General features: G+C 37.3%; 1 protein-coding gene across 1 annotated transcript in view; it reads right to left on the bottom strand.

The window, feature by feature from the left end:
* Window positions 1-10,377, bottom strand: part of LOC103771136 (threonine aspartase 1-like) — a gene marked incomplete at its 3' end in the record, with an annotated part of 12,456 nt that extends 2,079 nt beyond the window's left edge. The window contains exons 1-4 of the mRNA XM_008938424.1: window positions 10,239-10,377; window positions 8,756-8,823; window positions 7,142-7,210; window positions 130-250 (exon numbers count right to left, since the gene is read on the bottom strand). Coding sequence (XP_008936672.1) covers window positions 130-250; window positions 7,142-7,210; window positions 8,756-8,823; window positions 10,239-10,377 — 397 coding nt within the window. The remainder of the gene's footprint in view (window positions 1-129; window positions 251-7,141; window positions 7,211-8,755; window positions 8,824-10,238) is intronic.
* Window positions 10,378-13,035: the final 2,658 nt, after the last annotated feature.

The raw sequence follows: 13,035 nt of genomic DNA, 5'->3' as shown, positions 1-13,035 counted from the left end.
GGAATGCCTCTCCTTTTTAAAGGGGGCAGAATTTACAGAGACAAGGCCTTCAAAAAAGCTACAAAAAAGAACAAAATTGATCTTTGCACTTAAATCAGTAGTTAGCTTTAAAATACACAATTAACATACCACTCAGTGCTCCAACTGCTCCAAAATTTAATGACTTTCCATCCATTATACTGGCATCACATTCTATCTCACCCAGAAGGTTTAGGTTAGACCCCAATCCTGCATTTGTAAAAGGAGAATCCTAAAAATAAAAACAAAACACTTTAAGGCCACATCCACAACAGACTAAATCAAAACCTTTTTATAACAGATCTGATGACACTGATCTTGGTGCAGTGCACTTTATTTTAGTAGTTTAATCTTCCACAACAAAAACAGCAGCAATTTGAACAGGGAATCTCAAGTGACTATAATGGATACCTTGCACCCTCTACAGGGTGTGATATATCTCAAGTGCAATAATGCACTAAGATAAAAATCAACCACCCAACAATTTGAGATGATCATTTATATGCACACAAAAGCCTTATACCACAAGGGAAAATCTCTCCCTCCCTCCCACCAAATACACACTTCAGTTGGTCCCTAACTCGTTAAGAAACTTTTAAGTAACATCTAATAAACACTGCACAGACCACAGTCTACCTTTGAAACTCTGAAGTATGACAGAGCAGCAAAACAGAGCTGGATCTTTCTTTAACATTCTTAGCCTGTGATTGCAGCTCTACAGGCAGAAAGAAAGACTTGGCAGCAGCAACAATTTGTTTTGCAAAATTTCTATTTGATCATTAGCACAAGCACAGTCATTACTGTGGTCTGGAAGTTTCTTGACTAAAAAAACAAGTCCTATTTCGTAGAAACTATGGGACAATGCTTAATGAATTAATTAAAAGCCTAACTCCTCTTTTTTTAGCACCTTCTGTGGCTTTTTGGAAACTCAAGTTTCTCAAATGCAAAGTTTTGCATGCTAGAATTAAAAACATCCATTTTTGCACCATCATCAGAGCATGACCATGACTTTAAAACCACAAAATTTCAACGTACGACAGCTTGGGAATCCACTGCCAGCTCAATGTAATCCAGTCTTTCCAAATGCAAGCACAGAACGAGTACAGGACAAAGAAAGATAACAGCCCAGAAGAGGCAAACAGTAAAATTTCCGAGAGATGTCACATGATATCACAGTTTCCTACCCATTTTTATTACAACAACCTGATGTGACAAAGAAAAAGCGTTGTCTAGACCACTTGGGAACACATCAGTGAAATTGGATGGTCACACTTTTACAGTACATATAATAAAAGTTGCATTGGGAAACAAATCTACTGGAAACAGCTCAAAGTTCTGTCCTAAATGTCAAGTGAACTGGTTCTCTTTTGTACATACTACTTTGAAATGAATACAAGGAAACAAACGAAAGAGCACGCAGAAATTAAAAATAAATTGGATCTAAGTCAGTTAGCTTTTGTTAGCTTTCAAATGAGCAAGTAGTAAGTAAATTAAAAACCTGTTTTACAAGACATGGATTCCAATTTAGAGAGATATTTGAAGTGTTCTTCGAATGAGTCACTGAAATGACATCTTCCTGAAGAATTATGAATACATATGATTAATATGTAATTATGAAACAGACTGTAATCTCTCCATGTTCATTTTATACTACTTAGCTTTATTTTTTGCTTGTTCCTTCTGTATCCAAGAAGTAGCACCACATTTTACCCCATTACCCATCCTATTTTATGCCACACCACAACAGGTCTTGAAATTCACTGTGTCTATTCATTGTGGTGTTCAGTTTGACAGCTATCCCTCACAGCAAATGAGTAAATTTGAGAAGATTTTAGGATAATGAATCTTTTGCAGTTTAGTGCACAGGGAATACTATCCCTAGAAGGAGGTGGTGAGGGGAGGAAATATGATTTTCAGAAGGCTACCAAGAAAGGAAAGGCCTTGGGAAGGTGGAAGACTGCAGAGCTGCTGATGGCTTAACCAACTTCATCGCACCCCTGGCTCTACAAACCAAGAAAATTAAGTTACTGAAGTTTAAAACACAAGGAGCAAAAAAGTAATGGAAGGAATCTGAACATGAATGGTGAAAGGTACTTGGAGGACTAAGTAAAAACAGGAATGTGTTCAGATGAACAGTGCTTACTCCTAGTGCTGTCCAAGTTCCTTGCCTGTGGGTAAGACAGTGCAGGAACTGGGTGTGAACATAGGGAATTTTTGAAACCTACTCGAGTGTCTCTGAGATGAGATCTAAAACCTTTGAAATGAGGCAGGGAATAACCTTTACAAAAAACAGAAACAGAAATTTATACCTGCTTCTATGAATAGACCAAGACATGACATACACCACACAAAACCATCTCTCTTTGAGAATAAGAATCTCCACAAAGTCTGACCAAAGATTTCAAGGCTGATACACAAAGAACAACACAACTTATGAAAATTGTGTATTTTGAAATGACAATTCAAGATCTTCAAGGAATGCAGAAACGTTATTAAAACAGAAGCATGCATGCTTTCAAAGTGGAAGAAAATAAACATGTTAACAGCAAGCACTACTATGTATCTTTGAAAAATGAAAGAGGGAAAAGACAAATGGCTATTTAAAGCATTTTAACAAAACATAAGCTTTCAAAGACATGAAAAATACCAGACTACATGGCAATTACTTCATCAGTGAAGTAATTCTAACTTACAACAGAAAACTGTAGCAAAGGAGATAATACAAAGCTTTAAGACATGAAACAAGAGTTTCATTTTCCTAAGTCACCCATCTTGTAAAAACCCTCAAGTGACTGAGGGTATATTTTTTATTTTTAGAATCCTTTTTAACCTCAAGTTGTTCTGGCAGCAAACACAGGCACGCTAAAGCTTCTAGCCACTGTCCAAGTTGGAATGCTTGAAGAAGTTAACACTGTAACACTAATTACATCTAGGCAAATAGGTAAAATGCTCTATTTTCAACATGCATTAAAGAACATTCCATTCATCTTGATACAGTTTTGGCCATGGCTTGTTTGCAACTTTCAGAAGGGATTCAAAGCCTACAGGCATTTCTTTTTGCACACTGTAATTTTAGAATTTATTTTTCTGTAAGTATTCAGTGACAAGAAGTAATAGTCTACTAGGATGAGTCACATTACACCAGCTAAAACAACTTCAAAAACTGCTTTTGTCACAGATCACCATTAGCCACTCTGCTGCAAAACAGTATAGTATTGATTTTAGCTAGAATTAACTTGCAGTTCATTATCCATGAAAATTTCAGCTATGGTGACTACCATAACACACCAAGGCCTCTAGCATTGTGCTTTCATCTTTAAAGAGAAGTCCTTGGGACTAAGACTGTATATTCAAAAATCTTAATTGTTATAAAATTAATAAAGAAAAAAGGAAAAAAAAAGAAAAAAATTAACAAGTTCTTTCACTGTAAAATTTTGCTGACAGCCACACAAACTCACTGCTTGAGTATACCAGCAGCTTCAAAATAGCCTTTGCATGGCTCCACAACAACAAAATGCAACGTAAATTGAGCAATTTCAGCAGCAAGGAGATCAAATCCCAAAATGTGACATCCACTTTCTTATCAGTTACATTAATTTTTATTCCAAATGATGTGCATACAGAACACTCCACTGAAGTCCGATTAAAGAAAAAAGTGATCCACACAGTATTAATAAACTTAGACTAAACTTAGAAAGTTTGAAATCTTCATCATACAGTGTAAACGATGAGTTTTCTGAGGCATCTTGTGGAGAGCCATTTTATTACCCAAAGCTGAAAGAGGTAACGTGTTCATCTCTTGCTCTGCAGTGACAGAGTTCACACACTGGAAAACATAACTGCCTTTAATCAACTTATCAAATAAAGATGATGCTTACCCAAACCAGGGCAGCTATTTTAACAGTATTCTGGGTCAACTGCTCTTGTTACTTTACACAAGAAATCTACCTTTTCTCTAATTAACTACTAGGATTATTATCTTAATCACAGAATACTATTTCACTTAAGAGTCACATACTCCTACCAAGAAAGGCTGTTCTTTCTCCGTGTAGAGCCTGCAAAAATAAAACAAAAAACAGACAGCATACCACAAGCAAACTGTCAGCCTGCTCATAAAAGATCAAGAGCAAGTCTTGGGCCTCAACAAGTCTTTGAAGTGATGCCTCTTGGATTAGCTGAAATTCAGTGTAATAGGAGTTGTGTAATTGAGCGGAACTGGGGAAATAAATTCATCTTTCATGACATTTCCACTAAAAGATATTTGTGCCTTGCAAAGACTACAGATACTTGGAATACAGCATTAAAAGTCTTAGAGAATTGTAAAAGTGGTTAAATATTGCAGATAAACTCACAGCAATGTGTTCTACAGCAATCAAAATACCAAGGAGATACAAACAGTACTCCGCAACGGAATCTGTTACTACACGATACAGAACAACAGAAGTTTGTGTATCTTAATCTCCATTACACTGACACGTAAGCAAACATTGTTTTCATACAGATTTTCACTATGTATTTGCCAACACAAAATGCTGAAGTACTTCACGAAAACTCAAGGGTAGTGATAGCTCTTTAGAGACAGTCAACATCCTTGACCATAAAATTCCGAAATTGAGGAGTAAAACTATCCCGTTTGCTTTGTTGACTCGTCACACACTGTTCCTGTTTGCCACAGAGCAACAGGAAAAACACTGGAATTAAAATGGAAGATGCAGCTCCAAAAATGTCAGAGATACTTGGAGGTGGTGCTCAGAATGAGATACGAGGAGATACAAACCTTCCAACATTTCGAAAGCTGATAGTTTAACACTTTGGAGTTTCTCAGAATAGACCCAAAAACCCGCCACTGTAAATCACATGATTTTCACCATTTTCTGCTTGAGTATACCTTTGATTTTTCCTCCACGTTACTGCATAGCTACATACTTTAGAAGAAGCCCAAATCCCAAACCAAATATTCTTTACCCCAGTAACAGAGAGAACAACTCACAATTAAGAGGTTACATAAATCACTTAATGAACAAATGAAAGAGAATAATTACATTAATGACAGCAGTACAACCTGAATAAAATAATATTTCATCTTGAAAACAAGAAAAATAAAATTGAAAGGAGATTTTGTTCAACAGTACATATAAAAATACTGCTTAAGCTGATTATAAAACCAGAAAGTAGAATGATGGCAGGCATCACCACAAAAGCAGCAAGACAGATGAGGAGAAAAAGGTTGCCGATTGAAGTCGTTTCATAAAAAGGTTTTAATTTCATGTTAAAGCTATAACTTCTTACACAGATGTCACTTCAGACTATTTAAATTTACTGAAATAAAAGTCTCTTGAGGATAACAAAACCAGATAAAATATTTATGCCAGGCACAAGCTGCAGAGAGATGTTTAACTGTTAAATTAAGCTTCTTAAATTATGTTTTCTTCTACGTAGCTCAGCAACATGATAAAAATCACAATACAAAGTAGATTTTTTTTTTTGCCCCCCACTGAAGAGGGAACCAACACACAAACAATCTCGTGGAGTAACAACAGCTTCAGTTAGCTTATGGAAGTGCATTATAAGTAATCTCATTAGAAAGGTATCTTTCACTTTCACCTAGCTATATGCTAATGTGTAAGATAACACATGAAAGCATATTTGAACAGTTCAGTGGAGACCAAAAGTACTTTAAAGCCAAGAAGCTTGCCAAGTTAAAAGTATGACTGAAGTCTTGGCTCCTAGTCAGCGTGTCTAACACACACTAAAGTACACACTGCCTGCCTTACACTAACCCTATCAGCTCTGTTAATTAGCACTTGCCCAACATACGTGTAAGCGAATCCACTGCTAATCCTCTCTGAGTACTACCGTAAAGGCCAACCCCAGGAAATTATTTTTACAGCCCACCATTTGCCTTCCCTGCCTTCTTTACTAATAAAGCTGGAGAGGAAGAAGCAGTAACTCCTTACAGGAGAAGAGGACTACCTGTTTCAATCATTACTGCCACAAGGGATTAGCAGACCTGGGACAATAACCAAACTGCTGCATTTATATCCCAGAAATTCTTTTATCTTTACTCTCTTCTACTTTATTTCAGAGGGAGCCTTCACTAAAGTCAGATGCTATAAAAATCTCACCACTCCAAAGACACTTTTCCAATAACCTTAGAAACAGTTGCTCATCTCTTCATGATTATCAAGACATTCCATGTCAATTAACAAGTGCCATTTTGAAATAAAAGCATTGCTTGGCCTATTCTTTTACATGTTTTGCCACAAAAAAAAAAAAAAAACAAAAACCAAACAGAAAAAAAGCATTATCTTCCACTGGAGTCACAAACAGTCTGCTTCTAGTCTCTTATCCTATCAGAGATCCCAGACAGCAGCTAAAAGATGTAAGAAAAAAAAGCCTTGGGGAACTGCATTAAGTGCATCGCAAAAGTAAGTTGTGGGACAAATGAGAACTTAAAATTCTCACTTCCTTTTCACAGTCCTTCAACTGGATGGAGAGACAAGGAATATTACATTTATGGAATCAGTTTTATAGAACTTAATATTGAATGAAAAACAGAACCAAGGCATAGTCAGAGACAGTTACCTCCATATAATTTCTACATGAGAGTGTTAATAAAACTACTAAAAACTAACTACATCTAAACACTAAACACTTTGGATCACAATTTTGAGAAATGAAATGTAACTCAGTGTGTGATATTAATGCAAACAAAAGGAATAGAGACTTATCCTAGAATTTCTACTTCATGTATGTGAGCAGTAGTATGATTTTTTCGCTATTTAAGAAGCAGAGCCAGGAGTCTGCCTGTAGTAGGTAAGTCAGCTCCCATAAAATATTAAGTCTTTAATGACTGTATTTATTCCTGACAGTTAAAGATTATCTGATATGGCATACCTAGGATGACAACCAAATTGCACCAACTAGACTTTTATACAGTCTGCATTTTTTAGAAAGCCTTTAAATAAACTCACTCCAAAACATAATGGAAAAGCAAAATATAAAATCAGCAGAGCACAAAAATGGAAATCTCAGTGGATTTTCCATTTCAGTTATTATCTTCCTACAGAAAAATATGGCAATGTACCAAGAGACATATTTACTACTAGTCAGAAATTCATACCTCTAATTCTATAAGTGCTGCAGTCACTGCATCTGTTGCAAGAGCACCAGCCTGTAGCTTTTCAATTGCCTGTAAAACAGAATTTTTAGTTGATGATGAGGAAATTCTAATATCCTGTGACTAAGGCCTACCCTTTCCTAATCTTGTATATAACAGAATCTTCACCAAATTAGTTTAAAATGTAAGAGGACATGAAAAGAAGGGACACTGGAAATAGTCATATGCACCACACGAGGACAGATCTGAAGGCAGGATTTTACTACTCCAATGTTGCTCCAAATTTATGGCAAAATAATACATTTGATATCCTCAAACACTTAACATTTCAGTCAAGAAGTTTCTAATTTTTGTTCCAAGATTCAGCAAAAACCCCTAGTACTATAAATGGCAATTGTCATGAAACTGAACAGAATCTGTGTAAGCTTCTCCAAATACCACCGCATGAAAATTAACCGCATAGAACAATGTTAGCTTCGAGTTATAGACCTACACGAGAATTAACTTCTAGACCCTGCTATTATTCCTTAAATCCATACTAGTCAAGACCTTACAGTCAAGTTCTCTTAGGGAACCCCAGAAAACAACTACAGCTGCATCTTCACTTGCAGGACAAACCTGTAGCTGTTTGTTCCTCATACAAGTTATTGCTGTTGACTACTGAGCTTCAGGAACGAAGTGACATCTCAGATTAGAGTTAAATTCAACAGCAAACAAACTTTTTTCCAATTAGCTGAAAAATGAGTAACATAAGGGCTAATGCAAGTCTTTAATGAAGATAGTGCTACGTTTGGATGATTTTTCTGAGACTCCTCATTACAAAATTAGATTGGTATTAGGATTGAGCAACAGATATGTAAGATCAAGTGATAATTATCAGAGGCCAACTCTAAGACTTTTCTAAGAAGCCTGCCAAGCTCCCTAGCTCCTTCTCCCAGGAGAAAGCAAAAGGCATTAGAGATTTTGGAGACAGGTCTTCCAAGGTCCTCATTCAACACTTAATTGATGGAACTTGCCAGTTCCAAAGCTAAATTCTTGGAGCGGATAAAAAATACATAATTTCAATGGAAATTAAAATCTTGCCATTCTTCTCTTTCCAGCTCTGGGAAGAGCATTTTGATTTTTTTGTTTTGTTTTTGCTGTTTCTACCTCCCCTTCCTATTAAGAAGAGCTATCTAGAAGAAAAGAACTCTAGCAACCCCTGCATTCACACAGCTGTCTGGATGCTGGAGTTCAAATAAATTCCAAACAGAACAGACACTGATGAAAGAAAAACCCAGACCCCATATTCAACTTCAGAAATCCCAGAGCTGCAGGAGCAGTGCAGGAAGCTGCAGGAATACTTCGCGTAGGTACCACTGTGACCTTCTCCAGTCCCTCCACTCGTCCTTTGGTGTCTGCTACTTGCCACCACTGATGAGAATTGTTGCTGAGCATTGCAGCCATTCGCTCTATCAACTCTGCATCATGTTAAGTGTTGCTGCTCCACTTTTCCTCTAGAAACTTGTAGAGCCCAAGTGGTTACACCCAGACATGCCCATTTACATTCAGTAACACCATCTCTTCAGTCTGTTTCTTGTACACTCACCACAAGCCTGTGGAGCTGGTAAGACATACCTTCTGACACGCTCTTTTGCACACATGCTTGTACTCTTTAGCTTTGGATTCAGAATGATAACCTGCACCTACAATTAAGGCAAAAAGAAAAGAGATTAACATTACACTGCCTGTCAAACTACAGCCTACAGTTTGCATAAAGAATTGAGACACAGGGAGATAGAGCCTTCCTTATTCTGGATTACATTGCATTTCTTTTTTGTGTCAATGATTGACAACTTTGTGCATTCTAACATTAATTCAAATACACTCAGTAAAATGTAGGATAGGGAGCAAATATGCAGAAGCATAGAGGTATGATTCTCAGTGTCATACATTCTCTTCCTATAAATATTCTCCAAGGGATTCCAGTTTTGCTCCATCTTGGAGGATTTTCAATGTTGCTTTTTCATTCATTGCCCACCATTATACAAAACCCCTTGGTTTTAAGTCAAACTCCAGTTTTCCCTCCATTGCTGATTTGCAAGTTTTCAGTTACCACTCTGTTCATTTTCTCACATTTATGCTACATTTGTAGATTATTCCTGCTTTCAAACCCAAAAAGTTCCTTGAAATAAAAATAAAACCATTTTGTTCACCTTTTTCTCATTTCCAGTCTTTATGTCTATCCTGTTGCATCAAATCACTTCACCCTGTTCTGTAACCACTGCCCCTTACTTCCATACCTGAAAAATTTATCAGTGACCACTATGCAACTAAACACAGCACCAGAAAAACAAGAGACACAGCTAGCACACTGATATTTAAATTCCCTCTTCTGTTTCATCTCATGCCATCAGACATATGCTGAAACCAAATATACAGATAGATATAAATACCACTAATATTTTCAAGATTAACAGTATTTAAGAAAGAAACAATTAGAAAAGAATTTATGAATAAGACACACATCACTTGTGTTTCACTTCCAACTAGATGACCTTTTCATCACATGTGGAAAAAAAGAATTCCTTTACATACAAAAAATATTTTTAAAAAAAAAGCTTTCAAGAGGACAAAAAAAGTAAGGAAATATAAAAAAATAAGGAAGTTTCAAAGTCTTCACTAGACTGCCCTTACGGACAAGCTAGACAAGAAACTGTTAGGAAAGAAATGGCTATGGCTGATTTTTCTGTAGGATAAGGAAATAGACTGGAAGATCTCTCACATTTTGTAGATTTCCCAAGCTTAGCACATAACTGCAGAATCTGATACTTTAGAAAGATGAAATTTAGGGATTTTGTTTGGGGTTTTCTCTGTCAAAGACAAAAACCCAAGCAATCAAACATACAGAACACTCAAACTCCTAGATTTTTCTCCACAATGTCCAAGATCCTCCAGCCAATGGAACTTCCAGTCAGACTCTCCACTCCCAGATTTGGTCTCAAAGTCAGTGCCACTTCATTTACACATCAGTAGTCCAAAGCCAATATAAAGTTTTAGTTGATATTTAGTTTGTATGTGCACTATTTCCACTCCAGCTGTTAACTCTTCTGCATCTTACCTGCATGGACAAGCACAAATCCCACTCTCTTCCCTCTTTGGGTTTGCTTTGCTTCGGGCTCTTTAACCAGCACTTTTACAGCTGTAACCTGAGATGATTTGGAAGGTAAAACTTCTACTGAGCTTATCCCCTTCTCCATGATCACACATTAGGATCACCATCTTCTACTGGAAAAGAGCATCCTTCCATTCAAAAATAAACTCTGGAGAGGAATCATCCTAAAAACAAATCACATGCATGCATTAGATACTGATTTCAAGAGCAGAATCTCATACAAACAACTTCAGAACAAACTTTTGGCAGAGGGGTTTGAAACCGGGAGAGTATGTCTCTCAAGAGAACGGCTTCTAAGTTCTGCCTCTTGACTAGTGACCAGTAGGAGTGAGACATAATCAAAGTCCATGTTGCAAGTAGAAAGCAGCCTTTTCCTTACACCTTCATTTGAACCCAATAATCTTTGCAGACACTGAAGAGAATTGCTGGTCTAAGGCTTTCCCATGCAATCTACTTCCCATGGTCTCCTCGTATTCTTTAATTCTTAAAAGCTTGTGTGGCAGTTCCTGAGCAGCAGAGGGGCAACACCGGCAAAAGTTGAAAGATAGTATATAAGTATATATGGTTGCACTGGAGAATTTCCTGCCCTCAGATCACACACTGGCATCTGCGTCCACGACTTTCTCTCTATCTTTTATGTAGGGGAAGTAGAATTTGTACATCAGCACAAATCAAATAGTCATTATGAACATATGCTGCTATGAATTGTTTGTAGCATATGAGTTAACACCTAAAAATGCCATAACTCTTCCTTTCATTTGCAGAAACAGCTGGTTAAGAACCTAGAAGATCCTACTCTTCCATACTTTTCCATCCCTTACCATTATAATTCTCCAATAATTTGCACGGGGGAAAGAAAAAAAGAACTCTTTTTTAATGGCAAAGTATTTCTAAAAATTGCCAAATAAACCTAAAGGAGTGAAAGCAAGGTTGCCTACATAAATATGAGGATAGCTGCCATAACTACTAGTGAACCACAACAAGCCTAAGCCTATCTCAAATAATTTAGTAACCCTGTTTTTAATCTTAATGGTTAAAGAATTTAATGTTTATAGACATTTAATAGGAAAACTAACAGTATTTCTTAGTCTACAAAACAAAAAAGCTCCCGAGTTAAAGTACAGAACTATGTCTTTCAGGAGTCAGAAAACAAAATCACTGTATTTACTGCCCTTCTAACCCACAGGCTAATAGACATTAATCCTGACACAGAAACGTTTCTCTATTTCAGCAGGTAAAATTAAAAACAAAGACATTCTACACATTGCATTAATTCAGGAACTAAAAAAGCACATGGATTAAGATGTCCCAGTGTGATGCCTGTCACTCCAACGACCTCAAATAGAACTGCTTGTAGCCTAAAAATACTAGAAAGTGAGTAGAAGTGGAAAAAAATATATCTTTAATAGATAGGATTTAAACCACAGAGTTTGCAAATGCTCTATGGCTTACTCCAGCAATTAAATACCACTCCATTTAAACAACCAAAACAATGCAAATGATGTTTAGTAAGATTCAGCACTGCCAGAGCAGAGACAAACTTGCTGGTTTACCACAGCCATCATTTAAATAATGAAGAATTGCACAGCTTTCTAGGAAGTTATTTATTTCTGCTCATTTTTTTCTTACATGGTAAACAGACAGGTATCTTCATATATTTATAAAAATATATTTCTAAATTAAGCATGAACTTTTGTTATAATTACAAATATATATATATATTTACAAAATGAAAGACCACTACTATACACAGACTACAGACAGAAAGCACATTACAGACTACATCCAATTGTAGGGGTCTCCTGTATAAACTTCAGAGCTGAAATTAAAGTCTTAATCACTACATTTACCTCCTTTCTGCTTATAATAATGATGAAAGCTCCAGCAGCCCTTGGCAGAGACAGAAAGCTGAAACATGGTGTGTTTCCTACAAACTCTGCATCTTATTACACCTCACTGAGTATCTCTAAAGCAACAGGGGCATCACAAAAGCTTGGAGAAAATGACAGAGAAGCAAGAAAGGAACTTCTATCCTTGCAGAAACAGAAGAAATAATGTGGTGAGGGGGAAAGTAATAATGATGGTAGTCAAGTAATTTCTGAAAATGAAGGTACAGCCACCACTTAAAGATTAACTAATGGCATAACTCCAGACTGAAAACCCTAATTAGGCCTTTGCATATGCTTGGGTCTGAGGATGCATTTATTTTTATCAGACAAGGTATGATCAACCTTCATTAGTAATTTTCTTCTCTTTCTAAGCTCCCATTGGACCGAATCTTTCCCTTTCTAGCCGCTGGGTTTTAGCTGTTCTCTTTCCTGACTGTCATCACTCCTGCTGTTACATCCTTCCCTTACACAGTTCACGTTCTACACCTGGACGGCTGCAGAAGTGGTGGAGGAAAATACTCTAGCTGGGCTCCTGAAGAACACGAACCATAACGATTTTAACAAAGTAGCCTGAAGCACTTGCTGCACTGAAAAAGTACCTACAGAAGTACTCAGAAAAAAAAGTAGCTAATTCGAGTGTAAACACACCCAACGTGGAACCAACGTGCCTCATGCTCTCCGTGCGCTTGCGGCAGCCACTGGAGCTACCCCACCAGGCGCGGGGAGCCCTGGCCGGGCCCCTCAGAGCCCGAGCGCTGCCTAACGCGCTGGGCACAGAGCGGCCTCGGTACCGGCGGCAGGAAGGGCTCGTTTCGAAGAGGCTTCGCCGGTTAGAGGCCGGGGCCCGAGGGGAG

This window comes from Merops nubicus, unplaced genomic scaffold, assembly GCF_000691845.1.
Source record: "Merops nubicus isolate BGI_N331 unplaced genomic scaffold, ASM69184v1 scaffold21644, whole genome shotgun sequence".
Taxonomy (NCBI): Eukaryota; Metazoa; Chordata; class Aves; order Coraciiformes; family Meropidae; genus Merops; species Merops nubicus.
The sequence above is the reverse complement of the archived record's forward strand: the minus strand, read 5'-3'. Positions and strand labels throughout refer to the sequence as shown.